This window comes from Canis lupus, chromosome 10 (assembly GCF_048164855.1).
Source record: "Canis lupus baileyi chromosome 10, mCanLup2.hap1, whole genome shotgun sequence".
NCBI classification, from domain to species: Eukaryota; Metazoa; Chordata; class Mammalia; order Carnivora; family Canidae; genus Canis; species Canis lupus.
The window spans coordinates 2,117,165-2,144,689 of record NC_132847.1 but is presented as its reverse complement, the minus strand read 5'-3'; the positions used below and the strand labels follow the sequence as shown (position 1 = coordinate 2,144,689).

The 27,525-nt window shown below is 42.8% G+C and overlaps 2 protein-coding genes across 6 annotated transcripts in view; one reads left to right on the top strand and one right to left on the bottom strand.

The window, feature by feature from the left end:
• Nucleotides 1–1,122: 1,122 nt before the first annotated feature.
• On the bottom strand, nt 1,123–6,403 carry LOC140642009 (uncharacterized). Its single transcript, XM_072842618.1, has 5 exons — nt 6,389–6,403; nt 4,667–5,842; nt 4,258–4,383; nt 3,167–3,317; nt 1,123–1,909 (listed from the first exon to the last, which is right to left on the bottom strand). The coding sequence occupies exons 1-3, from the start codon at nt 6,401–6,403 to the stop codon at nt 4,312–4,314; spliced, it is 1,263 nt and encodes a 420-aa protein (XP_072698719.1). The 3' UTR covers nt 1,123–1,909; nt 3,167–3,317; nt 4,258–4,311.
• CNOT6 (CCR4-NOT transcription complex subunit 6) overlaps nt 5,405–27,525 on the top strand; it is a 69,570-nt gene continuing 47,449 nt past the window's right edge. Inside the window, exons 1-3 of one of the 5 annotated variants that reach the window (XM_072840423.1) lie at nt 5,405–5,611; nt 6,319–6,384; nt 7,194–7,382. The gene's annotated coding sequence lies outside the window, so the exon portion shown is untranslated. Of the gene's footprint in view, nt 5,612–6,318; nt 6,429–7,193; nt 7,383–13,789; nt 13,811–27,525 lie in introns of those variants that run through there. The other 4 variants (XM_072840421.1, XM_072840420.1, XM_072840422.1 and 1 more) reach the window with 4 other exon arrangements.

The following is a 27,525-nucleotide window of genomic DNA, read 5'->3' as shown; positions in this document are numbered from 1 at the left end:
AAAAAAAAAAAAAAAAAAAAGAACCACAGGGGAGTATCTTCTGATTCTGTGTACTTTAAGTCCCTTGGCTTCTCCTGGAAGTTGTCAGTCTAGCTGATCTTCTGGGGGAGGGGCCTGTTGTGCTGGTTTTCAGGTGTTAGCAGTTGGGGGAGCCGCTGTGCCCCTGCCTGGTGCAGGGCTCGGTGGGGGTTGTTTACCCCGTGAGGCCGCAGGAGGAACAGCCCCAGTGGCGGGGCAGCTCTGGAAACCTGGATTCAGCTCCGGCAGGAACTCCGTCTGCAGGGCCTGGAGGCTCCGGGCGGGGCCGCTGATCTGCTCAGCTGGGGCAGGAGCGTCCTTGCTGTCCTGGGCCCTCCCGGCTTCTGCCTGTCCCGGGGGAGGCGGGATCCTGGGCTGTGTCCCGGCGCCCTGTGCTCCGGAGCCTGCGCTGGTGGATTCGCGCTCCCGGGCCGCCGCCGCGCAACCCCCTCCGCGGAGCCGCCGCCCGAGCCCCTCCGAGCTGCTCCTGGAACCGCGCAGCCCCCTCCGCACGGAGCCTCTTCCTCTGCCCGAGCCCCTCCGAGCTGCTCCCGGGGCCGCGCAGCCCCCTCCGCGGAGCCGCCGCCCGAGCCCCTTCAGCTGCTCCTGGTCCCGCCGGGTCCCGCCGTGCGCGCTGCAGCCCTTAGGGAGCTCGGCGCACTCTCCTGGGCGCGCAGTTGCTCTGTTACTGTCCCCGGGAGCCCGAGGGCATCCCCGCCCTCCTGGGTCCTGCTCCAACCCCCTGCGAGCCCCTTTCCCCCGGGAAGGTCGGTGCAGCTCCTGCTCCTCCGGGACGGGGCTCTCCTGTCCTGGGGACACTCGCCCCGGCCTCAGCCCGGCTCCTCGCGGGGCCCCTCCCCCTTGGAGGCCTTTGTGTCTTTATTTCTTTTTCCCCGTCTTCCTACCTTGATAGAAGCGCGAACTCTTCTCACTGTTGCATTCCAGCTGGTCTCTCTTTAAATCTCAGGCCGAATTCATAGATTTTCAGGATAATTTGAAGGTTTTCTAGGTAGTTTGGTGGAGACTGGTGATTTGGAGACCCTACTCTTCCGCCATCTTGCTCCTCCCCCAGTTGCTGCTGTTTGGTTTTAATCATTTTTGAAGTTTTTTGTTTTTCTTAAGATTTTATTTGTTTATCCATGTGAGACACACAGAGAGAGAGGCAGAGACATAGGCAGAGGGAGAAGCAAGCTCCCGGTGGGGAGCCTGACGAGGAACTTGATCCTGGACCCCTGGGAATCACACCCTGAGCCAAAGGCAGATGTTCAACCGCTGAGCCACCCAGGTGTCCTGGTTTTAAGCATTTTTGAAACCATGACCGCAAATTACTTATACAACAAGGAAAAAGGGGGTTTAACCTTAGAAAAAAATACACTTGAAAACAGAAATGGATTTGCAGCCTTTGCCTGTTCCCACTACTTCTTTACAGTGAGTCTTCAGGGAGAGCATCCAAGCTCTGAAATGGGAGAGCCCCACCCTGTCTCCCACATTCTGAGGCACCAAGGCACTTTCTCCTCACTGTGTACTGGTAGTTGAACCAGGACTGGATGGGTTCCCAGAGAAGCAACTAGCAGGAGGTCTGAGCAGGTACAGCTGATACAGAGGCCTTGGACCTCTGCTTCTTTCTGCCTTTCTACATCTATTCCTTTCTTCGAGAAACAGCAGCCTCAGTTTTTTGGGGGGAATTCTCTCCCCCCACCAGTTCTTTTCATATATGCTTTGAGTGATGTTGAAGATAATCCAGGTCCAAGAGTGGGCATGTGACATCTTCCTGGCCAGGATGGAACATTGCCCTGAATGTGGCATTTGGTTCAGGGATGAAAATGAGGCAGGCCCAGGATGTCTATGGAGTCTGGCAGGAGCTGGCATCCATTCTGCTTCAGTGTGGTCCCTGATGATAAAAACCAACATGGAGGTGAGCAGAACTGAGTGGCATTAGCCCCCAGATCAAGCCACACCTAAAGCTGATGTCTATTTCCTGGCCCTTTAAAGCTGTTTAGGCCAGCTAATTCCTTTCTTGTCTTACAGCTGTTTGAGTACAGTTTTCAACCAACCGCAGGTTAAAACAATGGACAAGGGACCTTTGTGAAGAAAACTGTGACCTGAAGGCCTTGAGAAAAAGAGAAAAAGAGACAGATGACTAGGGTGGATCCATGTCTTTGGGGAGTCAGAGATCTTGGTCATCAGTTCTGGTCCCTAGCCAGCAAGTCTCCACCCTGAGAGAAAGCATCAGATTATCAAAGCTGAGTGGCCAAGGTTCTCGTAACAGAGAGGAAGAAACTGGGAAAGCCTGCAGGTTGGAAAGCCTCAAAAGCAATCCCAGTTAGTGGCATGGAGGCGACAACGTGAGTCAGACTTATATGTGAGCTCACAGCATGGCAGGAGACAAGAGCATCTTCTGCTAAGTCCCCTAATGGAGGGACAGAGGGTGGAGAGCTGAGGAGACAGTGACCAACTCTAACCAGGGAAGCCTTCTCAGAGGTGTGAGATGGAATCTGCTCCTGTTCTTTAGCTGTCCTCAACTCTCCCCGAGGAATCCCTTGCCCCCTCTTGATACATTTGGTTCATGTAGGGCTGACCTCATGCCTTGTTACACAGAGATGGGGCTTAGGCCAGGCCAGTGAGAGACTGTCCTGGGCTTTTTGCTGGAACAATGAGGAAAGAAGTACTCTATCCACATGGAGAAACTGGTAGAATCTGGTAGAAGCAGATGCTGGTGGCCATCTTCCTTGCCTGGTCAAAAGTCTGTGAGGACACTAGTGTAGAGGAGCAGACCAGAGGAGCAGAGTGAGGGAGTCAGATCGATTTTTGGGGACATCTTATGATGCCTGAACTTTTCAGTTACATGACATCTGTGTACATAAATGACCTCGTTTTGTTTGTTTGTTTGTTTTTCATAAATGACCTCTTGCTGCATAAAGCCTATTTGAGTTGGGGTTTTATAACTTGCAATGGGGAAGTCTTGCCTAACACATGAGGCTCTTTGATCTGGATCTGTAAAGGTGAGGCATTTGGTGGTTTCTCTTCACAGAGAACAGGATGTGCTTAGGGAAGGCCACCATTGGTACCTTCTCTGTGGTACCTAGCCTAAGGAGATGGCCCTGAATAAGTCCATCCTCCCTGTATGTGCATGCAGCTCCTGACTTACTTATATCTTCTCTTCCTGAATCTGGCTTGGGCTTGTGACTGCTTTGACCAATAGAATACAGAGAACATGATATTCCGCAGAAGGCCTGCCAGCTTCTTCTTCCTTCCTCATGGAGCGCTAGGTTGCCAACTAGGACATCTAGAATGACCTGCTGGAGGAAGAGGCCACAGAAAAGCAGAATGAAACATTACACAGAGATACAGGTCTCACCGGGGGGCCCTGAGATGGCAGACATCCAATCCCTAGCCACCACCTCAGGTATAGGCATGAGAGACCTCCAGTGAGACCAGTAGAACCGTCTAGCTGGACAGGAGAATCATAAGATATAAAAAAGTTGTCTTATGCACTAAGTTTTTCGTTATGATTTCTCATTCTCCATATACCCTGTGCCAATTATAAAAAGTAGCTCCCTCTAGGAGGATGAATTACCAAAAGGCACCTGTCTGTCCAGGCTACAGCATCAGTTGCTAGGGCACAGTGCTCAAGTGGGGGGAAGAGACCTAGATGGCTATCAGTCCCTCAGGTAGGTGATACTGAATAGCAGGAGCTGGACGCCAGTACTTGGTGGTCTGGGGTTGGAGCATATGGACAGGAATGCTTAGGGGTCAGTCTGCACTTGTCTTATCAATCCCTCGCCCTTGCTGGGCTTTTGGTGCTGCCCAGCCCCTTCCAGTGTCCTCTGGCACTTGAGGACTAGGCTGTCACTTGACTTTTTGGAAGAATACAGGTAAGGACCATCCCAAGGCCATGCTGGAGAAACAAGCACGGAACTCCAGCAGCTTCAGTCCTTCCTCTTTTCCTCGCTCTTCCTACTCTCCTCTGCACCTCAGCGGCAAGCAGCCATCCATTTCCCATAACCTCCTAGCCCAAGTCCATCTTCCCTGAGGGGGTGTCTCACTTCTTTGCTACTGTTAATTTCCGGGACCAATTTCACAGCCGTTTATTTCTTCAGGGTTGACTTTTCCAGGAGCCAGTGACCCATCCCTGCTTGCCTATCCTTGGTAGGTGGACGGACGGCCATCCTTTCCCCATGCATGCCCCTCTAAAGAACGTTTGTTGGACGTCTCTCTCGGCCTAGACGGGGAACTTACTAGGGCCAGGGTGGGGCCGGATTCCTCTGTACAGTCTGGCTCCAGCACGGGGTCTCAGCCACCTGTCAGGAACGTGCCCCGAAGCAAGCACCATGCCCAGTGATCTCTGCTCGCCTTCCTCGCCACCTAAGGACAACAGCTTGATTTCTTTTTAAAAATATTTTATTTATTTATTCATGAGACAGAGACAGAGACAGAGAGAGAGAGGGGCAAGGGACAGGGGCAGCGGGAGAAGCAGGCTCCACGCAGGGAGCCCGACGTGGACTCGATCCCGGGGCTCCAGCATCACGGCCCGGGCTGCAGGCGGCGCTAACCCGCTGCGCCCCCCGGGCTGCCCGACAGCTCGGTTTCCGAAGGCAGACCTCGGGCTGGGGCTCTGGCTGGGACCCCTCCACCACAGCCTACTTACTGTACTGCGCGGCCCTGAATGGGCCGAAACGGGGCACGAGTTCATTTTTTCCTGCCCGTTCGAGGCAAGCAGCAGGCGGCTGCTCAGGACCGGAGGCCTCCTCGGGCAGGCCACGGCGGCGGCTGAAGTCAGGTCGCGGGCCGCCCCGCATTCCCACCAACGGACAGCGGAACGAGGGGAAGGAGGCGAGGAAACGGTGGGAAGACAGCACACAAAAGTGGACAGCCCGAGACCAGACCAGAAAGAGAGGACGGACGGCAAAACGGAGGGCAGTGGCGGGAGAGAGCAGGGACCCAGCGGGACAGAACACCGCGCGGGGCGGGAGCGGGCGGGAGCGGGCGGGAGCGGGCGGGAGCGGGCGGGAGCGGGCGGGAGCGGGCGGGAGCGGGCGGGAGCGGGCGGGAGCGGGGCCCCGGAGAGCGCCGGGCCGGCCCATCGCCGCGCAGCGCGGAGGGGCGCCGGGGGGCGGGGCTTGGGGAGCGACCCCCCCGCCGCACGGCGAATGGTCGCGCCCGGCAGCGGCGGCCAATGGGCGGCCGGGATGTTGGAGCGGCGGCGGCGGTCGGGGTGCTCGCTGGCTGGGGGACGGGGCCGCCGCCATGATGCTTGTTTGCTTTCAATGAAAACGAGGGGGGCGCGAAGGAGGCGGCGGCGGCGGCGGTGGAGGCGGCGTCGGCGGCGCGGAGGCGAGGGCGGCAGCGGGCGCAGCGCGGAGGGCGAGGCGGGAGGCCGAGAGGGCGGGAGGGCGTAGCGGTGGCCCGTCGGGGCGGCTGACGCGGTGGCGCTCGAAGGGGGAACAAAGAGCGGCGGCTGAGGCGGCGGCGGAGCGGCGGCGGCGCTGCAGCAGCGGGCGGGACTGGTATGGTGGTTCCACAGGTCAGACCCCGCTGCACTCACAGGGAGGAGGCGGCGGCAGCGGCGGAGGAAGGCGGCGCACCCCGAGAGGTGAGCACGGCGGGCCCGAGGCCCGGCCGGGCGCGCTCCCCGCACTGGCTGCGCGCGGGGCCCGCTCGGTCGCGGCGCGCGGGGCCACGGCGCGGGCGGTTTGAGTTGTGAGGCTGGCGAGCCCGCGGCTCGGCCGAAGCGGCGGCTGTCGGGGGCCTCCGAAGTGCGGCCGTGCTGATCCGGCCGGCTCCCAGGCCGCGCCCCCGCGCCCAGCCCGGGGGGCGGGGGGTGCTGATTGACGGCGGGGCGGGGCGGGGCGCGGGCGGGGCGCGGGCGGGGGCGGGGCGCGCCGGGGGCGGGGGCGGGGGCGGGGGCGGGGCGCGGGCGGCGAGCCGGGTGTCCGCGCCTCTCGGCCGGGATGGGTGGCAACTCTGGCGGAGTGGCCGTGTGGGATTGTGCGTCGTGGAGTGTGGAGCTTCGCGGTTACCGCAACGCGGTAAACCAGCGGTTGACCCCCTACCCCGAAAGTCTTTCGAATTCATCTGAACGCAGATTGGGGGGAAGTGGGCGGGAGTGACGGGGACCTGATTCAGAGGCCCTTACTTAGCCCCCGACGGAGAGATTCCTGGTATCGCTCAGAACTTACTGGAAGCAGTTTCCTCCCGTAACCCCAACCGCATGTCTCCCTTTTTATTTCTAAACACCAGTCGTTATTTTCTTTGGAAACTTTTTCTCTTTGACACTTTTCTCCCTCCCTTTCCCCCCAGAGAGCCTGCTAAGGAACACCTGTGATCTTTTCTTTAACTGTTCCCGCAGATGACAGCATTGTGCAGGTACCCTTGCTTGACCCATCTTGCGTGTACTGTGTTGAGCTGAGGTAATTTAAATAATCTGCTTGACTTTGAGTTCCCATACTTACTGTTTTCTAGGTGCGTTGTCTCATTAGTGCTAGTATGGAATTTCTTACATTCTTGTGTCTGGAAATTTCATTTTAGGGAGGAAGAGAGGGAGTATGAACTAGTGAAAAATAAAACGGCGGGTAATGGCACTGATTGTTTTTCACCGGACGCTAGGGTTTGCCATTCCAGAACAGTTCTGCAGGCTTTCCGGGCTGATGTGGTCATAGATCAAAAGGTTTTGAAGATTTTCTTTGTAATTGCTGTCAGAACAGTTGTCACAGTCTTCAGAATGTGATGTCTGTTAGAGTTAAAATTGCTTCATATTTTTTTGACCAGTGATCTAGTCTAGTCAACATGCTTTAAACAAAATATTTGAAAAGCTATGACTGTGGAAACAGACCTAGAAAGGTTCAAGTGACGTGGCCAACGTGCTTGCAGTGAAGAGGGAAAGCACATGAGTCTATGTGGTATTTGCTGGAGATTAGTTCTTTTGGGAGGGCAGAAGGTGTTTTAATGGGTAGAAATTATTTGTGGTAGTTGTGTCTCTTCAGTTTGCAGTTAAACAAGATACTAAAGTAGTCAAAACAAGAATGGAATAGAAGACAAGTTTTCTTGTGAGACTGAGAAGATTTGCTCTGAGAGTTGATACGTGCATAGTTTCAGAAGTGTCTCAGTGGTAATGTTGATGAAGAAGCCCTTTGTTTTTTTTTTTTTAATTTTTTTTTTTTATTTATTTATGATAGTCACATCAGAGAGAGAGAGAGAGGCAGAGACACAGGCAGAGGGAGAAGCAGGCAGGCTCCATGCACCGGGAGCCCGACGTGGGATTCGATCCCGGGTCTCCAGGATCGCGCCCTGGGCCAAAGGCAGGCGCTAAACCGCTGCACCCCCCAGGGATCCCTGAAGAAGCCCTTTGAATACATACTTGGTTTGTAGGTGTTTTCAGGTTTCTTAAATCTTGGTGGCAAATTGAACCTACAATTTTTGTGAAATTTCAGACTGTTTTTTTTTTTTTTTTTTTTTAAATTTCAGACTGTTAAGTTGATTATAGAACTTGGTCCTTGCTGCAGATAAAGGCATTAAAGGAATTTGCCCACTGTACTTGTAGTGATAAATTCACATTTCGGTCAGTGCTTAGGCATTCCACTAGGTACATGTTAACCTTCTTACGTTGTTTGAAGCATAAGCGTTTTTCATATCCTAGTGCAATGAAAGGCATAATGTATGTAAGGCATACTGGAATAAATGGTCAGTGGTGCTCACAGCTGTAGACCGTGGGTCATAAGGGCAAGAGACCAATATTTGCACACTGGCAACTTCCCCATATGCAGAGTAGACTGGTTGGGAAGCCCTTCCTTTTTTTCTTTTTTTAAGATTTTATTTATTTATTCTTGAGAAACACATAGAGTCAGAGACATAGACAGAGGGAGAAGCAGACTCCCTGTGGACTCCATCCCAGGATCAACCACTGAGCTACTCATGAGCCCCTGAGAAGCTCTGCTTTTAAAGTGTTTATCGCTTTGGAAAGGTCCAAATAGGTTCAGCTAAGGACATGTATTTTAATGCAGAAAAGGCTTGGATTTGTAGGTATGCAGTGCTTGTATACGCTTTATTGTTGTGAATGGAACTTAACGTTATTGTCTAGAAAAATGTTCCAATTTCAGTGTTAATCCTTAGCTTCCATCTTGATGTACTTGTTTCCTTAAACTTGGCTGCTACTCACTTTACCAAGGTAGCCATTTTACAACAAAGTGTGATTAAGAAAATGCTATATGAAATTAAGAAATACTGAATAAACTGTAAACTTATGTATACAGAGCCTGGTGCATTAGAGTACAGTGGAATGCACCATATTTTAGTATTTGAACAAATATTAAAGAGGAGAAAGTTACTTGTGTCCAAAATGGGGACTTATACATACGTTGCCTTAACCTTACCGCTTCTCTGGCCTTTACCTCTCCTTCATCCATCTGTATTTTCTTGATAACTTCATTTATGTGTCAAGGAATAGCATATTCTGGGTACAGCGTTGGACTCAGAGAATTCAAAAATGAATTCTACGCAGTTTTTGCCATGTAGTCTATAGGCATAGAAGGTGTACATAGTGCAATGAGAGAATAGAAGAAAGGATCATTAAATTTGTGGAAGACGTGTGAGCAGCTTTACAGAAAATGACCTGGAATAGATGTTTGTCAAACTAGGGAGAGGGGATCATTTTAAATAGAAGAGAGTGGTGAGTGTACTGAGATGACAAGAGTTGGGGTAAGGCCAGTAGTGAGGTGTACTAGAACAAGAGAGTGACTGGATAGGTGTGTGTCCTAGGTTTTGAAGGACGGTGTTTGCTCAACTAAACATGAAGTTTATCTTTATCCCAAAAGGGAGGAGCCGAAATATTTTTATTAGGGGAGCAAGGTGATTTAATAGACCACTTTGACATCTAGTGTGGAGGATTTAGTGGAGGCCCTACATATAAAATATAAAGTCACTTTTGAGACAGTATGGAGTTAGTGACTCTCAATCTTTTTAACCTGGGTATAGTGTCTGTTGTGTTCCTTATATAACGAACTTGAGGGTTTGGCCAATTGCCTTATAACAGAGGGTTATTTGAAATCAAAATGTCAGGATGTTTTAGAAGTTAAAAGCAGTCAAAATGATGAAACCCATAAAATGGTACACTTGAAATTTCGGGCATTTGTTTTTTGAGCTAGGCTTAGGCAGACTGTAGAGCTTAAGCTGGAGAAAACCACCCTCTGCTCACTAGAAGTGAGGGACACCAAGTTTAAAGGTTGTGACTGTCCTAATAGTCTGCTGGGACATGGGCTGTATGTATGTGAATCTTGTGGGAGGCCAGAATTTTCTCTCCAGTAACTTACTGCAGTTGGAATATTGAAATTTTCTTAAAGTCTAAGAGTTCATCATAGAGCTGATAGTTTATGTAGCCCACTCTGCTGTGAAGCAGCATAGAGGTTCATGAAAGTTACCATGCTATGCAAAATTGTGCAGTAAAAACTATAGGCCCAAAGGAAAAAATGAAATCAAAACACAACACTAAAAAACTTAGTGGCTTATTGTTAAAAATAAACCTGATGAAAATGGTAACACGGTTTTAGACATGTGAAATGGTTAAGGAATGAATATATAAATGCTGTAATAAATGGGACACTTTACATTGAGAAAGTTTTGCTTGTGGAGACGGGCATGGAAAGGTTTGCTGCTTGTGAGTTTCTGTGAAATGGTAGAAGGCAGGTTACCTGAATGGTAACATGGTTACATGGTTACCTGAAGGTTAACATGGAATGTTAGAGTAACACCAGATATGGGTGGGTGGGTGTGGCTTATCACACACATAGCGAACTCATGGGGCAGATAGTGTTTGAGGTATGTGTGTTTTGTTTGTTTCTGCACAGCTCATTTCAGCTAGGTGCAGTTTTCTACCTTCATCTAGTGCATTAGATGCAGATAAATGGTATGCAAATGAGGATTTCACTTTGTGCTCACATTCCCTGATATATCAATCACATTGGAACGAATTCACATTTCAGAACAAGCAATATAGCAGAACTAATTATACGTGAATACAGCATTTTAAAATAGTACTAAAACTTGGTTCCAAAAATACTCAAACACCCATATGTCAGGCGCCATGTATAGATTTGCTATCCTTATGGGGCTTATGGTCTTTTGTCCCAAGTGGATTTATGGTGGGGTATAAAGACGAATGAACCAATAAAGCACTCATCAGATTATACAGTAATGAGGAATATACAAAGCATTTGGGCCATACTGAGGAAGGAACAGCTGATTTTTTTTTTTTTAAGATTTATTTATTCATGAGAGACATACAGAGAGAGAGAGGCAGAGACACAGGCAGAGGGAGAAGCAGGCTTCATGCAGGGAGCCTGATGTGGGACTCGATCCGGGGTTTCCAGGATCATGCCCTGGGCCGAAGGCAGGCGCCAAACCTCTGAGCCACCCAGGGATCCCGGAATAGCTAATTTTGTTTGGGAAACTTGATGGAGTCATCTTAGAGGTCTTTGAGCCGAGTTTTGAAGGGTGAATAGGCACTTGTCAGGCTGAGTAGGACTTTTCCTGGAGAAGGGGAAGCATGTGCAAAGTGAGGTTACATACAACTTGGACTGTGAAACAAGATGCAATGATGAGGACAGGAGGGTTGGCCAGAAACAGTCAGTGAATAGTCTTAGGCTTTTTCTTTAAATGTTAGGACTTCTGTCTGTCTATAATGGGGATCCATTGAGAGGTTAACTGGATAGGAGTGGGGGAATTGTGACACGCTTTTTTAGGAGACACATAGTAAAAATGTGGAGGTTAGATGAAAGGGGTCAAGAAACTGAGGTCAGAGAGTTCATTTAAGTCCTTGTGAGAGGTCAAGGACATAATAGGAGCTGGAAAAGAATAAGATAAATTTGGGGCACCTGGGTGGCTCAGTGGCTGAGTGTCTGCCTTCGGCTCAGGTCGTGATCCTGGGGTCCCTGGATCCAGTCCCACATCGGGCTCCCCATAGGGAGCCTGCTTCTCCCTCTCCCTATGTCTTTGCCTCTTTCTCTGTGTCTCTCATGAATGAATAAATAAAATCTTTTTTTTTTAAAGGATCAGATAAATTTGAAAGATAACAGAATTAGGGATAGATTAGCGATGAGTTATAAAAATAGTGTACCATTCAGAAGTTTTTTAGCTTGGATAACTTGGTATGGTTTAACTTGGGAAGTAGAGGAAGAAGAGCAGGTTTAGACAAGGAAAGTGGAATGGCTTGCTTTTGATTCTTCAGTTTCACATGGCCTGCTGGATATTTAGGTAGGTATGTCTAATAAGTATTATCTGGACCAGAGAGTGCTTAGGGATTTTATAGATTTGACAACTATATAGTTAGTGTTGGAACTTAGAGCATCACTTGGGAAGAGTGTATGAACAAATGCTTTTCACCTTTTTGGGGGTGGTAGGGTTCCCATTTGAGAATCAGTTGAGCATTTTGGCATGTGCTGAGAATGAAAGTACATGTAAGTGTGAAACTTACTCATGGAGCTCACGTTAATATAGAAAAGGAAAAGGAGAGGACCAAGGGAACCCTTAGAAACAGCCAATATAAAAAAAAAAGAAAAGAAACAGCCAATATTACATTTTGGACAGGACTGCAATAAAATGATTAAAGAGATAGGAGAATAGGAGAGAGCAAAATTACAGATGCTAAGAGAAGTAGAAGCGCTGAGCAAGAGGGTGTTTTCTTTCTTTTTTTTTTTTTTTAATTTATTTTTTATTGGTGTTCAATTTACTAACATACAGAATAACACCCAGTGCCCGTCACCCATTCACTCCCACCCCCCGCCCTCCTCCCCTTCTACCACCCCTAGTGCGTTTCCCAGAGTTAGCAGTCTTTACGTTCTGTCTCCAAGAGGGTGTTTTCAGTGGTGACTAGTGATGGCCAGGTTTAGGATAGGATGAGCTCTGAGAATGGTTTAGGATTTGGCGGTTAGGTGAATATAAGCAGAGAAAATTTTTCTGAGACTTGGGAGCGTGGGAGTCAGACTCTAGGTTAGGTTTTGAGCAAGTGGGAGGTTAAGAAAAAGTTTATAGACTGCTGTTTGAAAAACTTAAAGTGGAAAAGAGGGAAAGAAGGTAATAGTTTAAAGAAGAGACGGGATTGAGAGAAGGTCGACACCTATATTATTTTTCAGTCTTATGTTTTCTTTAAGTCCAAAACCGAGGAAATGAATTTCTAATGTGTATATATATATATATATATATATTTTTTTTTTTTTTTTTTTTTTTAAGGCTTTTCCCTGATATGATTGGCTGAAATGATTGACTTTGTTTGGTCACATGAAGGTATTTTCTTTGTGATTTCAAAAACAAGAAAATTTTCCTCATTGGAGGTAGATCTGATGTAAAATCATAATGTTAGAACTTTCAGTCTTAAATTACTGGAAGACTAACATTTGCTTTTCATACCCCTTGCTAGGTTTGTGTTTGTCCTGTGCTCAATAGTCCAGAGTTGAACGAAGTGTCTGATGCACTTTTATTTTTATTTTATTATTATTATTTTGGTTTAGAGAGAGGGAGTGCAAGTAAGAGTGTGAGGAAGGGGCAGAGAGAGAGAGGGAGAGAGAACTTTGAAGCCAACTCCCCTTTGAGCACAGAGCCCACACAGGGCTAGATCCCTTCACTCTGAGATCATGACCTGAGCTAAAAATCAGGAGTTGGTCACTTAACCAACTGAGCCACCCAGGTGCCCCTAAATGTAGAATAGTATCAAAGAAGGAATCATTAGGGATCCCTGGATGGCGCAGCGGTTTAGCTCGGCCTAGGGCGTGATCCTGGATACCTGGGATGGGTTCCCCACATCGGGCTCCTTGCATGGAGCCCGCTTCTCCCTCTGCCTGTGTCTCTGCCTCTCTATCTATCTCTCATGAATAAATAAATAAAAATCTTAAAAAAAAAAAAGAGAGAGAAGGAATCATTAGGCTTAGTCATTTTCTTTCAAAGTCATTTGCTACAAAAATATACCTTAAAAAGTAAGCATGTGGAGATCTAGCCAAGCAGAAATTAATCCGTGATCTTTTATCCAAAAAAGAGCATTACAGGTGATTCTCTCCATTCATCTAGCTGTTGTATATAGATTTTTTTAACTAGGCAGATTTTGAGTGGGGGACGTGTGAGTGGGATAGATGAAAAAGGGTATTAGAGGAGTCCCTGATAATTAAAGACCAAGAAGAAATGAAGATGAATTCACGTTAAGTCAAAAATATTATTTGCACTGAGCTTTTTGGGGGGCAGTTTTTTTCTTTCACAAGATGGTATAGTTAGTTCTATGTAAATACCACAGCATCATAAAGCAGTATCTGATGAAGCCAACTGCCATGTTTTGTGGACCAACAGCTTTTCATATATTTTCATTTAAAATTGTTGAAAGTGAAAACCGTACTTTATTTGGGACATTTAAAGAATTACCATTTGGTTTCTAATTTTAGGGAAACTAGAGAAACTCAGACTTAGGGATTTGTAGTCACAGGGAAAAAATAGCTTTGTTGAATGCTACTAATGTACAAGACATTGTGCTTTACATGTGTTATCTTATTTAATCGTCATACCAAAATTGTGAGATAGATAGCTTCTTTGTAAATGAGGAAGCTTTAATCTTTTTTTTTTTTTAATTTTTTTTTATTTATTTATGATAGTCACAGAGAGAGAGAGAGGCAGAGACACAGGCAGAGGGAGAAGCAGGCTCCATCCACCGGGAGCCCGATGTGGGATTCGATCCAGGGTCTCCAGGATCGCGCCCTGGACCAAAGGCAGGCGCCAAACCGCTGTGCCACCCAGGGATCCCAAGGAAGCTTTAATCTTAAAGGTGAATGTAAACACATCTTTCTTGAGATAGGTCTGTTTGACTCTAGTTTGTGTTCTTAATTTCACTGTACTTCCCCCACTTCTGTCCTGACACACACTCATGGTGCTGTGGCTTGGAATGGACCTTTGATACAGATTTGAAAAATACAGGGAGACACAGTTGCTGCCCCAAACTTATAACCATTTACACTGGTGGCTAATCATGTTGATAAAATAGAGCTGCTTGGCAGATTCTTATTATTTTTGATTCTGTTTTAGGTTATAAATAAAAAACCTCATGAAAGTCCACATAAGAATACTATTCATGCTGGTCCAAAATCCAGTTTTTTAAAGCATTTCAACTGTTTTAGGAAAAGGCAATCACATATGCTGTCAAAAAAGCCGTGTATAGTGGAACTCCATTTGGACAGAGTTGCGCTAGATTTCTTTCCAAAGCTTCTGAAACATCGTTCAGTAGTTTTAGAGCAATATTCTAGTGTTATTAAAGGCTTCTTGATGATTTGTAAGGTCAATATCATGAATAATTTTCTTTTATTTTTTTATTTTTTAAGATTTTATTTATTCATGAAAGACAGGCAGAAACACAGGCAGAGGGAGAAGCAAGCTCCATGCCAGGAGCCTGACGTGGGACTCGGTCCCAGGACTCGAGGATCACGCCCTGAGCCAAAGGGAGGCAGGCGCCAAATTGCTGAGCCACCCAGGGATCCCCAATAATTTTCTTTAAGAGGAAAAAAAGAATGAGTGGGTTAAAACCTCCCAAGTGATTGTATTTATGAATTAGCAGCTAGAATAAATATTGAGTGCCTCAAGAGCCCCAAATCTTCACTAAATAGTGGTAGCTATACTATTACAAGTCATTGTAAAGAGAGGGAGAAGCAAATGGATTATGGAAAATCTGAAAAAAAAAAAATAGAGAAATGAAAAGATTTCTGTTCGCTTCCATCAGCTGTTATTTGGTGCCGAAGCTGTAAACCGGATGGTTGTTGGTAATCTCATGCTAAGGAGCACACTTAGGATTGATGGCATCACTTGTCTTATCTTTTTGATCTTGGTGAGGTTTTACCACACAAATCATGGTTTTGACTTAACACCGTATTAAGTGAACACTCAGTTTTTGCTGATTAGATGGCAGATCACATTTGTCTTAGTATGTTGTTCTGTACTTTATGTTTGACTTCAAATGTAGAAGATAAAAATCTAACCTAGCAAATATTTGTATTTATTTTGGGTTGAAATTTGTGAGTGGCCTATACTTGGTGTCTTTATGGTTGTATTTTGAGTTAATTTATTGGGTGGAATGAAATTGCTAGAATTTGAACCGTTTTGGCCTTTAAAATTGGTGGCTTCTTGAGGTTATCACATAGGAAACTTCTGTGTACTACTCTCTGTATTCATTCATGTGTTATTGGGCACATGCACATGGTTAGAATTGTGTTTTAACAGCAGTGTAGTCCGTCTGTTACAGGCGGTCTGTTCTGGGTTGGGCACTGTGGATACAGATGGGTTTGCCAGTCTTTTCCTTTTAGAGATTGGTATTGACTGCTACATCCTGCTGTTCAGCTGTGTTTTTGGAGGAATATTTTACCATAATTTCAAGATCCCTGTTTTCAAGGAGACCTTTTTTTTTTTTTTTTTTTTTTTTTTAAGATTTTATTTATTTACTCATGAGAGACACAGAGGCAGAGACATGGGCCTTGGGAGGACTCGATCCCAGGACCCTGGGATTATGAGGGACTTTATGAGGGACTTTATGAGGGCCATGTGGGACTCGATCCCAAGCGCTTTATGAGGGCCATGTGGGTGGGACTCGATCCCAGGACCCTGGGATTATGACTTAAGCCAAAGGCAGATGCTCAACCACTGAGCCACCGAGGTGCCCCAAAGAGGTCTTACTGATTGGAAATTTTAGTTAAACCAATTTGTCCTGAAACTTATTTTTGTACTACTTAAGGATTTATTAAGGAAATTGTGTATGTGATTTTGGGGGGAGGAGGAGTTGGCTATAGTTCTTAGAGATATTACTAAGATGGTATTTGTCTTTTTCATTCTTACTGTCTTACACGTGTACAGTGGACTTTTCCAGAAGCCAAAAAAAATGATGTGTGATATCTGATCAGATTCAGAGTAGATGTGCAAATCCAGCTATCTTTAAGTATGTCATACATTAAAGAGATTTGCAACAATGTAAGACAGTGTCATTCTTTTCATGAAATTTTACTTTGTTTTTGAAAATAGTTCTCATAAATTGTTAACATATGGTAGATTTATTATATATAACAAGTTAATGGATATTTTGAATTTTCTTAGTTCTGGTTTCTAGGACAGCAAATGTTGACAGGTATAACCCACATAGATGAAAGCTCTTTGAGGTACTTGTGAATTTTAAGACTGTGTAAGCATCCTGAGATGATAGTGTTTGACCTCTTCTGTCTTAGAGTATTAGGCAGAGTTTGGGAGTAAAGAAGGCAGGTGTGGACTAGCTCTGGAAGATGATACGTCTGAGAAGGAAACTGGAGGGCTTATGGTCTCAGCAATACAATATTTGGAGATGGAACATGAGATCTTGGCTTTATCAGTGATAGAATTCTAGAGTTGGTGAGGGGGCTTTGTGGCTAGATTTTACTAGGTTCAAACCCCCAGCTCTATTACTTACCAAGTGTGTGTGACCTTGAGCAAATTATTTAAACCCTATGTCTTAATTTAAAATAAAATGAGGATAGCATCTACCTTATGGGTTGCTTTGAGAATTAAATTGAGAATAATACAGGTAAATGACTAATGGTTGAGAGCACAGACTTGTGGATCAAACTTGGATTTAAATCATAGTTGTGCCACTAGAATCTCTGTGACCACAAGCAAGTAAATTATTCTCTGGACCTTCCCTGTGTTTGTAAGGAGAATGATAGTATTTATTTGCAGGAGTCCTGAGGGTTAAATGATATAATGTACATGAAAGGGCTGCATAGCCCTGTCACGAGAATTAAATGCTCAAATAACATTGGTTGTTCCTGCCTAGTGCCCTGTGGCAGATAGGCTTGCAGCAGTTTTGCCCTTACCCCCATTTGTTCGGGATTTGCCCATATTTTGCTAGAGCATGTCACTAAGGTTATGTTTATACAATTCAACCTTAAGTTTGTCTCCTTGATTCTTATCCTAGGCTATCCTAGAACCAGTATTCTCAGTTTTTGGTCCTTTCTGTCTGATTTTTCTAGATTTTGCCTTCAAGATTAGAAGCCTAGGTATTAGTTTTTCTTATTGCTGGTAAAATTGGCACTGCTTCTGTTGATACACCTGTCTCTTACAAAATATTGCACTTTTTTTTTTTTTAACTATCACATCTTCTTGAATTATTTGAATTAAAATTCAAATTCAAAGAATTATTTGCTTAAAATTACTCATCAAGAACTTATTATTTGCCAGGCTCTGAAGAGATAAAAATATTTAAAATATAAATACAAGGAGCTGTATTAGAGTAGGTGAGATGTTAAAAAAAAATAGGGTGGAGTTAAAGATACTCTTATAGAAATATCTTCAAGGTTCGGAATAGCTCAAAGCAGGGAATGATAAGCTCCTGTGTTTGGGAGGGATAGGGGAGAAGAACCTTTTTGAAGTTGGATATCTGATTGGCATTTGAAGATGCCTAGAATCCCTAAGGTATCTGGAGGGGAGGAGAACAGCATTTCAGGCAGAAGCAACAGCGTATGCTAAAGCCTGGAGTGTGGTGAGAGGTAAATGGGAATTGGATAAGACTGGAGAGGCATGCAGGGGTTGGGTCAAAAAACTGTTTTTAAAATGAGTGTGGGTCTCCTCTGTGTAGTTCAACACATTTTTAAGCCTCCTTTATGTCAGGCACAGTATCAGTCTACGGGTACAAAGATGAAGGAGATGTGGTTTTAGGACCTGGAGGTAAGTACTTGTATTTTTAGGAGGTCACACTGGGTGGTGTTTAGGCTGCATTTGAGCTGAGGGACAGCAGAAGAACATGGATCTGAGACTGTTGGGTTAGCTCATATCTCAGGGAAGAAAGAGCCTAGGAAATTGAGGCAGGCAATTGAGAGGAAGATTTAGGAGGTTAAAATGGGTTGGGGGACTGGATGTGAAGGCTGGGGTTGGGTGGGAAAAAGTTAAGGATTGTACTCCTGTTTCTGGCTTTGAAAACTGAGGTGGGGATCATAGAGGAAGGGCAGGTTAGTAGACCAAGATGACAATTTCAGTTTTTAGTAAGATCCTTTGGGTACCTTGTTTTTTTCCACTAGCTTTTTATTCTCTCTCTCCAATTCAGATACCTGTTTGAGAAATTATCATGAGTTGTAAGATACCTGCAGTAGTATCATTAGTTATTTATGAGAGTAGCCCTTGAACTCTACAGATCTACAGTTAGGAGTTAAGTTTGCTTTTTGGATTAGGATAGTCCTCTTTTGCAGAGGTTTTTATTTATTTTTTTAATTTTTATTATTATTATTTTTTTTGCAGAGGTTTTTAAATGCTTGGTTGGCCACAGTGAAACTAGACGTGGTGGTGGTAGTTTTGCCGCTAAGGACAGCTCCTGAATGAGGTTTATTGTCTGTGTGAACTTTTAATCAGTCATGGTGGAAAAAGAAAACGAATAGTGATGACATTGAGAGTCAGAATGATTGAGGTTTAAAGTGAGCTGTAGCAGGTCTAAAGGAGACTTAAGAATCTAGTACAAGGGGGCTGGTGGCTTTTATTAACAGAGAGTCCAATGTTTTTCATGTTTAGAATTCAACTAATAAACCTGGAAAAAACAGAAGGTAAGTAATTTACAGGGTGTGGTTAGGCCTGCCATCTCAGCCATAATTACTATTAATTTAAAATTTCAGAGTTTTGGGCAGCCTGGGTGGCTCAGCGGTTTAGTGCTGCCTTCAGCCCAGGGCCTGATCCTGGAGACCCAGGATCGAGTCCCATGTCAGGCTCCCTGTATGTCCTGCTTCTCCCTCTGCCTGTGTCTCTGCCTCTCTCTCTGTGTGTCTCTCATGAATAAATAAATAAAAATCTTTAAAAAAAATAAAATTTCAGAGTTTTTGTTTTTTTAAGGTATCAAATTATTGTGTTACTGTGTTTATATAACTTTTTTAAAAATTTTTTTATTTATGATAGTCACACAGAGAGAGAGAGAGAGAGGCAGAGACACAGGCAGAGGGAGAAGCAGGCTCCATGCACCGGGAGCCCGACGTGGGACTCGATCCGGGGTCTCCAGGATCACGCCCTGGGCCAAAGGCAGGCGCTAAACTGCAGCGCCACCCAGGGATCCCGTTTATATAACATTTTAAATGTCATACATGCCTTGGTAGGAACAGAATCCAGGTTAAACTTGTATTTATTGTTATGCACAATTTTTCAGTGTACCTGTGGATAAATTGTTTGGATTATAATCAGAGGGGAGTTTTTTCTTGGTTTGAGTTTTTTTTTTTTTTTATCTTTTTTTTTTAAAGATTTATTTATTTATTTGTTCATGATAGACAGAGAGAGAGAGAGAGGCAGAGACACAGGCAGAGGGAGAAGCAGGCTCCATGCCTGGAGCCCGACGCGGGACTCGATCCTGGGCCTCTAAGGATCATGCCCTGGGCTGAAGGCGGCGTTAAACTGCTGAGCCACCGGGGCTGCCCTGTTTATTTGAGGTTTTTGTTTTGTTGTTTTTGTTGGAGTTGTTTTTTTGTGGCATTCATGTAACGGCTTGGTGTTTTTGTAATAATTGGGGAATAGAAGGAAGATAGTGGAGTATATTTGAAGGATGGCAGTTGTCTGCCAGTTGTATTGAAAGAATAGTACTGGAATAACGTCTGGAAAGTAAGTATTTTAAATTCTAAACTAAGATGTTTGAATATTTTCTAAGCAGTGGAAAGTTGAGGGAGGGCCAGTGATGGGAGAGAGGGTGCCATAGAATCATAGTTTTAAGCTTGTATATAGGACCAGAAATCATTCCAGACGACTTTCCAGTTCTTTACAAAGAATAGCTCTTTTTCCTAAATTTTGCAAAAGTGTAATGAAAACTCAACTTGAGGAAGAAGAATTTGAGAGTGGTACCTAGGTTAGTTGTAATTTTAAGGCATACATTCCAAATATAAGAGGCCATTATATTAGTTGGAAAAAGGCAGGTAAAGATCTTAGATACAGGTACACTTAATGAAAGTAATGCCTATAAAAATGAGGGATGCAGTGTAATTACATACATGGTTGTGAAACTTTTGTTTGCTCCCTTAGTGGATTAAGCTCCACAATCACATATTTCTTATTTATTCTTTATTCCTAGCACCTGGCAGAGTACTTGGCACATAGAAGGTGATTAGAAAATATTTGTTGAATGAATGATTCTGTAGAGAAAGCTAGCTAATGAAGCATAATTCAGATGTGCTTAGTTGCTTTTGGATTTCTCTTCTAGGAAAACCTGCTTCTGGATCATGAGAGAAAGAATGTTTAGTCCAGGTCATTAGTGTAATGTGCTAGAGCTGACGAGACCCTGGGCGATGCCAACCTTGTGGGGTGATAGATGCTGGAGTAAATGTCCCGTGTGCAGGGGAGGGGAAATGGTGAATGTGTGCTTTTGTTGGGAAGAGCTTACAAAGGCTCCACCACATGGCTTGAGTTTGCTTGTCAGCTTGGTGGAGTAGGAGTTTAAGGTGAAGCTTGTTTGGTGAAAGGATTAGCACATACTGAGAAACTACACCTTAGAAGTAGGTTTGCTCTAATCAATTTAGGACCTTATAGGGTGGCATGTGTGTAAGTGGATGAAGAAAGGTGAAAACGTGGTTGGCTAAGTGTAGATTGTAAAGGACTTTGAAGTTTGGACTTTAGGCAGATGGACCATCTTAGTTTAAGCAGGAGAGTGGACGGACTCCTTCTGGGACTCTGGAAGGTAGATGTAGAGGATATTGTTTAATACTTGAAGCTGAGAAATGACGAGGGGCAAAATGAACCAGTAGCAGTGAAAATGGTGAAGAGAGATTTAGAAATCCTAAAGAGGTAAAAATCATTGGATTTAGTGAAAAATTGGATTGGAAGAAATAAATTGACACTAAGGTTAGTGTCACTACATCTTCATATAATTGACTCTTGGGACGATGCCTGGATGGTTCAGCAGTTGGGCGCTGCCCTTCGGTTCAGGTTGTGATCCCGGAATCGAGTCCCACATCGGGCTTCCTGCAGGGAGCCAGCTTTTCCCTCTGCCTGTGTCTGCCTCTCTCTTTCTCAGTCTGTGTCTCATGGATAAATAAATCTTTTAAAAATATATAATTGACTCTTGAACAATACTGGGTTTCAATTGCATAGGTTTATTTATATGTGGATTTTTTTTTTACAGTACAGTTATGTAACTGTATTTTCTCTTACGATTTTCTTAACATTTTCTCTAGTTTACTTTATTGTAAGAATACAGTATACTACATACAACATACCAAATATGTGTTATATGTTTATGTTCTCAGTAAGGCTTACAGATGACAGTAGGCTCTTAGTAGTTTTCGAGGAGTCAGAAGTTACATGTGGATTTTCAACTATGTTGCTCAGGGGTCAACTGTATACTCTAACTTGTAGCTCTGAGAGGAGCCTGTTGAGTTGAATAAAAGGGTTTTTCTGGACATGAGTTTATTTCTTCCTGGTTCCCTTCCTTCCTTTCCTCTGTCCTTCTCCTTTTTTTCCTCCTTCATGTTTGAGAAAGAAATAAAACATAAAGAATGGAGGAGAAAATGTAAAAGGGAAAAGAGAGATGTTAAATTTAGCATTTTATTTTGTCAGTTGAGAATGGCTGTAACTCCCATTTCCTTGAAAAAGATCTGGCCAATATAATTAAAATAAATTCTTTAACTTCAGAGTGCCTTTTAACAAACATTTTTATATATAGCCAAAATAACATGATTTCATAATTTCTCATTAATATTTTAAATATGAACTGGGTATTAAATGTTTTTCCAGCTGTTCACAAAATGTCTTTCATTGCTGATTTGTAGATGCTATATAGGGACCATTTATTGCACCTGATTATATCCCTTAATTCTCTTTAAATCTAAAGTAGTCCAGCTTGTTGAAGGTAGCAGACCAGTTATCTTGCAGGATCCTGCATTCTCATTTTGTCTTATTTTTTCCTTGGTGTCATCTGGTCAATTCCTCTAGTTCTTAAGGTAAACCTGCTGATGTGTACTTCATGTTCTGTGATGTCGTTTTATTGAGAAACTCAGTATCTGGTTAGTGTTGCGAAAATTAATGAAGCAGGTAACCTTTTATTCCTCCTTTGAACATTTTCTATCTTACAATCAGAAAACAGTTTGGGTGATGGTATTACTTTAGCATTACACCACTGCCAGTGATTCATATAATGGTTTTAACACAATTTGTAATCCTTGCCCAGAAAAGGAATTACAAAATGATGTTGCTTTTTTTTTTTTTTTAATTTTCATTCTTCATTTATTAGTTGTCATTCTTTTGTAAAGCAGGACTATTGTTCGACTGGAGCTGTGTGGTCACCAGAAATGTGGTACCCGCTGAAAAGATGAACACTCAAATATTTCTCTTTAGTTACCAGTTTTCTTAGTTTAAAAGCTGCCTCAGATGGTGGCTGACATGCACCTATTATGGCTTTTTCTTTCCTCCCTTCTCCCCTCCCCTCTTGCTTTTTTTTATGTCTTGATTAGTGCTGTAGTTTCCTTCTGCTACTAATCCTGCTTGCTCTGTTTTCTGCAGCACTAATAATGATCATGTTATTCAAAAGTTTTGGATTCAGTGTATTTCATTCCATTATAATTATGATTCTTTTTGCTCAAATTGTCACAGCTTCAGCCAGTGAGGACCCCTTTTAGCTGGCTCCTGTGTCATATTGACTTGTGTTCTCGGCACTAAAGGATGTGTCAGGCTTTACACATTTTATACATTTCCTGCCCCAAACTTGTGATTGGCCATTTTACACAAAGAACTTTGCTTTCTTGTTAGTAGAGGTCAAAACTGAGGATTAGGGGTGTTATTATTCCAGAAAAATAATATTTCTAGAACATGTCAGTGTGTAGTTAAAAACAAATTTAAAGTAATGAGTTCAGGGGCGCCTGGGTGGCAGAGTTCATTAAGTGTCCAACTCTTGATTTTGGCTCAGGTCGTGATCTCAGGGTCCTGAGATCGAGCTCCTCTCTGAGCACAGAGCGTGTTTGTCTTCTTCCTCTGTCCCTCCATTGTGTGGGCTCTGTCTCAAATCAATAATAGAATCTTTAAAGAAATAAAATCATGAGTTAATACTGATATTCTCAAGTCAATTTGTTGTTTTCACTTAATTTCCTTGATTTATAAATGTTTTCTTACCCTGAAAATCTTGGGTCCTAACATCTTTAACCTAAGTATTCTTATTTCCTTAATCCTAAACTGTGAGGTGAACAACTCAGTATGATACCAGTAGTTAATATTCTTTTCACATCTGCATGATTTTCCATAGTATGGCTGCATAGTAACTCATTTAACCATACATTCTTATTAATGGTCACTTAAATTGTACTTTTATCATAAACAATACTGTAATGAGCAATTCAGAAAAGTACATGAGGTTGTATGTTGTTGGTAATTGCTTGTCTGAAAATGTCCTTTTGTCTTCACACTTGACCAAGTGTTTGAGTTCAGAATGTTTTTAGCTAAGGGAAAGTTTATATAAAGTGAAATATATAGACCTTAAATGTATAGTTTGAGTTTGATAAATACATATATCAGTATAAATCACCCTCATTTAAGATCCTGAATACTTTCATCAATTCCTATAAGGGCAGTCACTGTTATCACTGCAAACTCATGTACATGGAATCTTTTGGGTCTTTTTATATTCGGTGTAATGTTTGAGATTCATCTATATATGTGTATATGTGTATGTATCAGTAGTTGAATTTTTTTTATTTGCTAAGTAGTATTTGGATATATCACAATTTGATTTTCCTTTCATTGTTGATGGTTTCAGTTTTCAGTTTTTGACAACTATGAATAACACTATTCACATTTATATAAATGTATTTTTCTGGAAGTACATTTTTTATTTCTCTGGTAAATACCAAAGGGTAGGTATACTGAGTTACAACTTAGGTAATTACTCTCTTAGATATTACATTATCATCTCTTGTTTTTCCATAAAAAAGTGTGTTTGAGTTTTGCCAACGTTTGCCTTTTGTGGGAATTATGCTTATGTATTCTGTGACTTTCCTTTATTGCCTAATCTTGTTTTAGAGATTCTAATATTCAAATACTTCTTCCCCTGATAGATCTGTACTCTTTTTATTTCAGTTTGTGTTGTCCCATAGTTGACTTCTTTATTTGTAATTTTTGTTCATCATGTTTTCTTTAGCTTCTTTAAGCACAAGAAACAATTTTTTGCAGAATATTTTTCTATTTCTATTTTCTATTTCTTTTTCTATTTTTTTTTTTCTATTTTCTCTTGTAGTAGTGATTTTATATGATCATTGTGCTGTGTGTTACACTTATGTTTGACCAGTCAGTATTGACTTGCTTTTTATTCAGATGTGGCATGGGTGGGTTCTTAGGCACTTCTGTTGGTTTCCCCTCAGATTGAAGATTAGGTATGGATTGGGAGAGGCAGGCTGTTGGCACACCTTTTGACTATGGAACATTATGATTAGTGGATTTCAGCTCCCAATTGACAGTTTTTGTAGTTACACACTCTTTTCCCATGGGGAACATTCAGATATTTGGTTGTCCCCAATTTTGATTGTGAGTATAAGTTGATTCCTGGCAGAAAAATAGACCAGAGTCTCCTATCCCTTTCCTTATGTCCCTGTCTCCAGTGGCTGTTCCAGTCTTAGCCAAAGAATGGTTAAATTTGATTTACTATAAAAGGCTGTAACTAGGGATCTAGGAATCTAGAGCTGGAGCTGTGAGATGTTGTAGAACTTTTTGCAAGGACCTTTGTGAAGGTATTATTCTAGTCTGCTTCTTTAGTTGTTTTTTCTCTCTACCTTAGATTCTGATAAAATCCCTTATAAACCCTCCTTATGATTCCTCTCATAGCCCCCTCACTACATCTATACACACACATACACAGCATTTCTGGAATTGTAGGGTAGAGAATATGTGGATTCCAAATTTTTTTTTTCCCTATTAAGATGACAGTTTTTCTAAGTTTGTGCTATGCAGATAGAGTACTCTTAGTTTAAATGCTCCAGGATAGTTTTATTAGTTATGTTGTGGTTCGTAACTCTGCTTTGCAACACTAACTTTCCCACAATGGTTATAGTTCTGTATTTTTAAGCCATTTCTTAAAATGTTTAATTATGAAAGCATATCTTTCTGTGTTGGTAAATAATGTTCTGTTTCTTTAAGGTGAATAATTATTCTAAGATAATGAAAAACTTTCTCTGAGATTTACAGTGGGGATGGATTTTATGCTGCCAGGATCAGTTAGTGACGCCTGGCATTAGATTGGAGGAATAGGGGATTATGAAAAGTCAGGTGCTACATACCTGCTGACTGGCGTAGCTATTTTTAAAAGTCTTTTGTAATCATTGGCAGTTTTCAAGTCTGTTTTGGAAACCTTTTAGTCTTTTTAGATAAAAATATGGTATGTCACTGCAGATTGTTTAGAGGAGAGATCTGCTTGTTGATTTCAAAGTCTTGGGAAACATTCTAAATTGTATGCATTCTTACATCTTTTTCTCTACCAATGCTATGTTTTTGTCATACTCCCCAAAAAAAAAAGTGGGAGTAGGGTGTTGCTCAGTGAGCAGATGTGTTCCTCTTGCTGCTCCAGGAAAAAGTTTGTCCAGTTTGCTACCTTTTTTTTTTTTAATTTTTATTTTTTGACTATAGTTGACACACAGTTATATTAGTTTCAAGTGTGTACAGTATAGTGATTAGACAATTTACATGCTATCATTTCTTATATGCTGTCATAATCCCCCCCTTCCAAATCTTTACTCTCAGGGATTGGAAAATAAAGATGATCTCCTTGCTGCATCCGAGTTTAATGACCTGTCTCTGAATTTTAAGGCCACCCATGTCACATTATGAAAAAACAGGAAAAGGAGTGGCTGGCTACCTAGGCAAAATTATGACTCTGGTGCAATGATACCAGGTCCATAGCTGGTTTTCAGATTTCTTAGTTCAGTAACACTTCTGTCCATTCTCTGAAGTGTGATCAAACTCTAGACCTTGATTTAAACTAAGTAGGCGGGATCCCTGGGTGGCGCAGCGGTTTAGCGCCTGCCTTTGGCCCAGGGCGGGATCCTGGAGACCCGGGATCGAGTCCCACGTCAGGCTCCCGGTGCATGGAGCCTGCTTCTCCCTCTGCCTATGTCTCTCTCTCTCTCTCTCTCTCTCTCTCTCTCTCTCTCTCTCTCTGTGTGACTATCATAAATAAATAAAAAAAAACTAAGTAGGCTTGCATGAGGTTGATAAATCAAACTTCTCAACTTCTTTTTTATTTCTTCTAAAGATTTTATTTATTTATTCATGAAAGAGAAGAGACATGGGCAGAGGGAGAAGCAGGCAGGGAGCCAGATGTGGGACTCCGGGATCATGCCTGTAGCCGAAGGCAGGTACTCAACCACTGAGCCGCCCAGGCGTCCCCAGACTTCTCAACATCTACTGAGAAGTCAAATGATTAATAATAAGACCAAAATACTAACCTCAGCCTGACAGAGCCAATTTCTTACCATTGTTAAATTCTATTGGGAAAAGTCAATGAAGATCAGATGGTTTTGTTTTGTTTTGTTTTAAGTAGAATTTAGTTAGAATAATAGTGTTTGGGTGATCTTAAGGGCTGGTCTCATCAAGCTCTGGTAGCCTGACACAACACTTTATATTTTCTAGGTTATTACTGAAATATTCATATCATTCAGAAAGGACACTTGCTTTGCCAGATTGTCCCTCTATTCAGGAACAGTTTCTGACTTCATAGCTAGCTCTCTGTATTAGGTATTTTGTATCATCAGTGGAAAAACTTTAGTCATTGTGTTTCTATTTTCAAGAAGTTAACATATAAGAGAACAGTTTGTTTTATCAATAATATTTAACAAAACAAAGAATAGATGTGTTATTTCTTGTGCTGATGATTAGTCTCACCATTTATATTTCTTCAAGCAGCCTTTTAAGGATTATTTTACCTCCTGTGTTTTGGCTACCCAATCAAAGCCCATTTCTGTTTCAAAAATAGCTTTACTTCCCATCAGTAGGGAGGCAGCAAAGCATAATGAAAGTTGCTTTGACTTTTTTCCAGTCTTTTTTTTTTATTGTGGCAAATACACTTGAAATTTACTATCTTAACCATTTTAAGTGTAGCATTCAGTAGTATTAAATACATTCATAATGTTGTGCAACCATTACTACCATCCATCTCCGTAATTCTTTCATAATCTGAAATTACCGTTCTACTTTAGTACCTCATATAAATGAAATCATACAATATTTGTCTTTTTTTTTTGTAATTGGCTTATTTCACTTAGAAACTAGCTTTAACTTTTAATCAGACACAAAGCCTGACTGCTACTTCTCAGCCTTAAAATGCTGGTTAAATTGCTTAAATCTTTTTTGGGCTTCAGGTTTCTGTCGGTAAATGGAATTAATTCTCACTCTGCAGAAAGAACTAGCAAAAGACTAAATCTAGTGAGATAAAAGGAAAACCAAGATAAAAGATCCTGGAAGCCAAGTGAATAAGTATGTCTACAAATGAGTGATCATCTACATCAAATACTGATCATAGGACAAGCAAAAGGAGGTCTAAGAAAC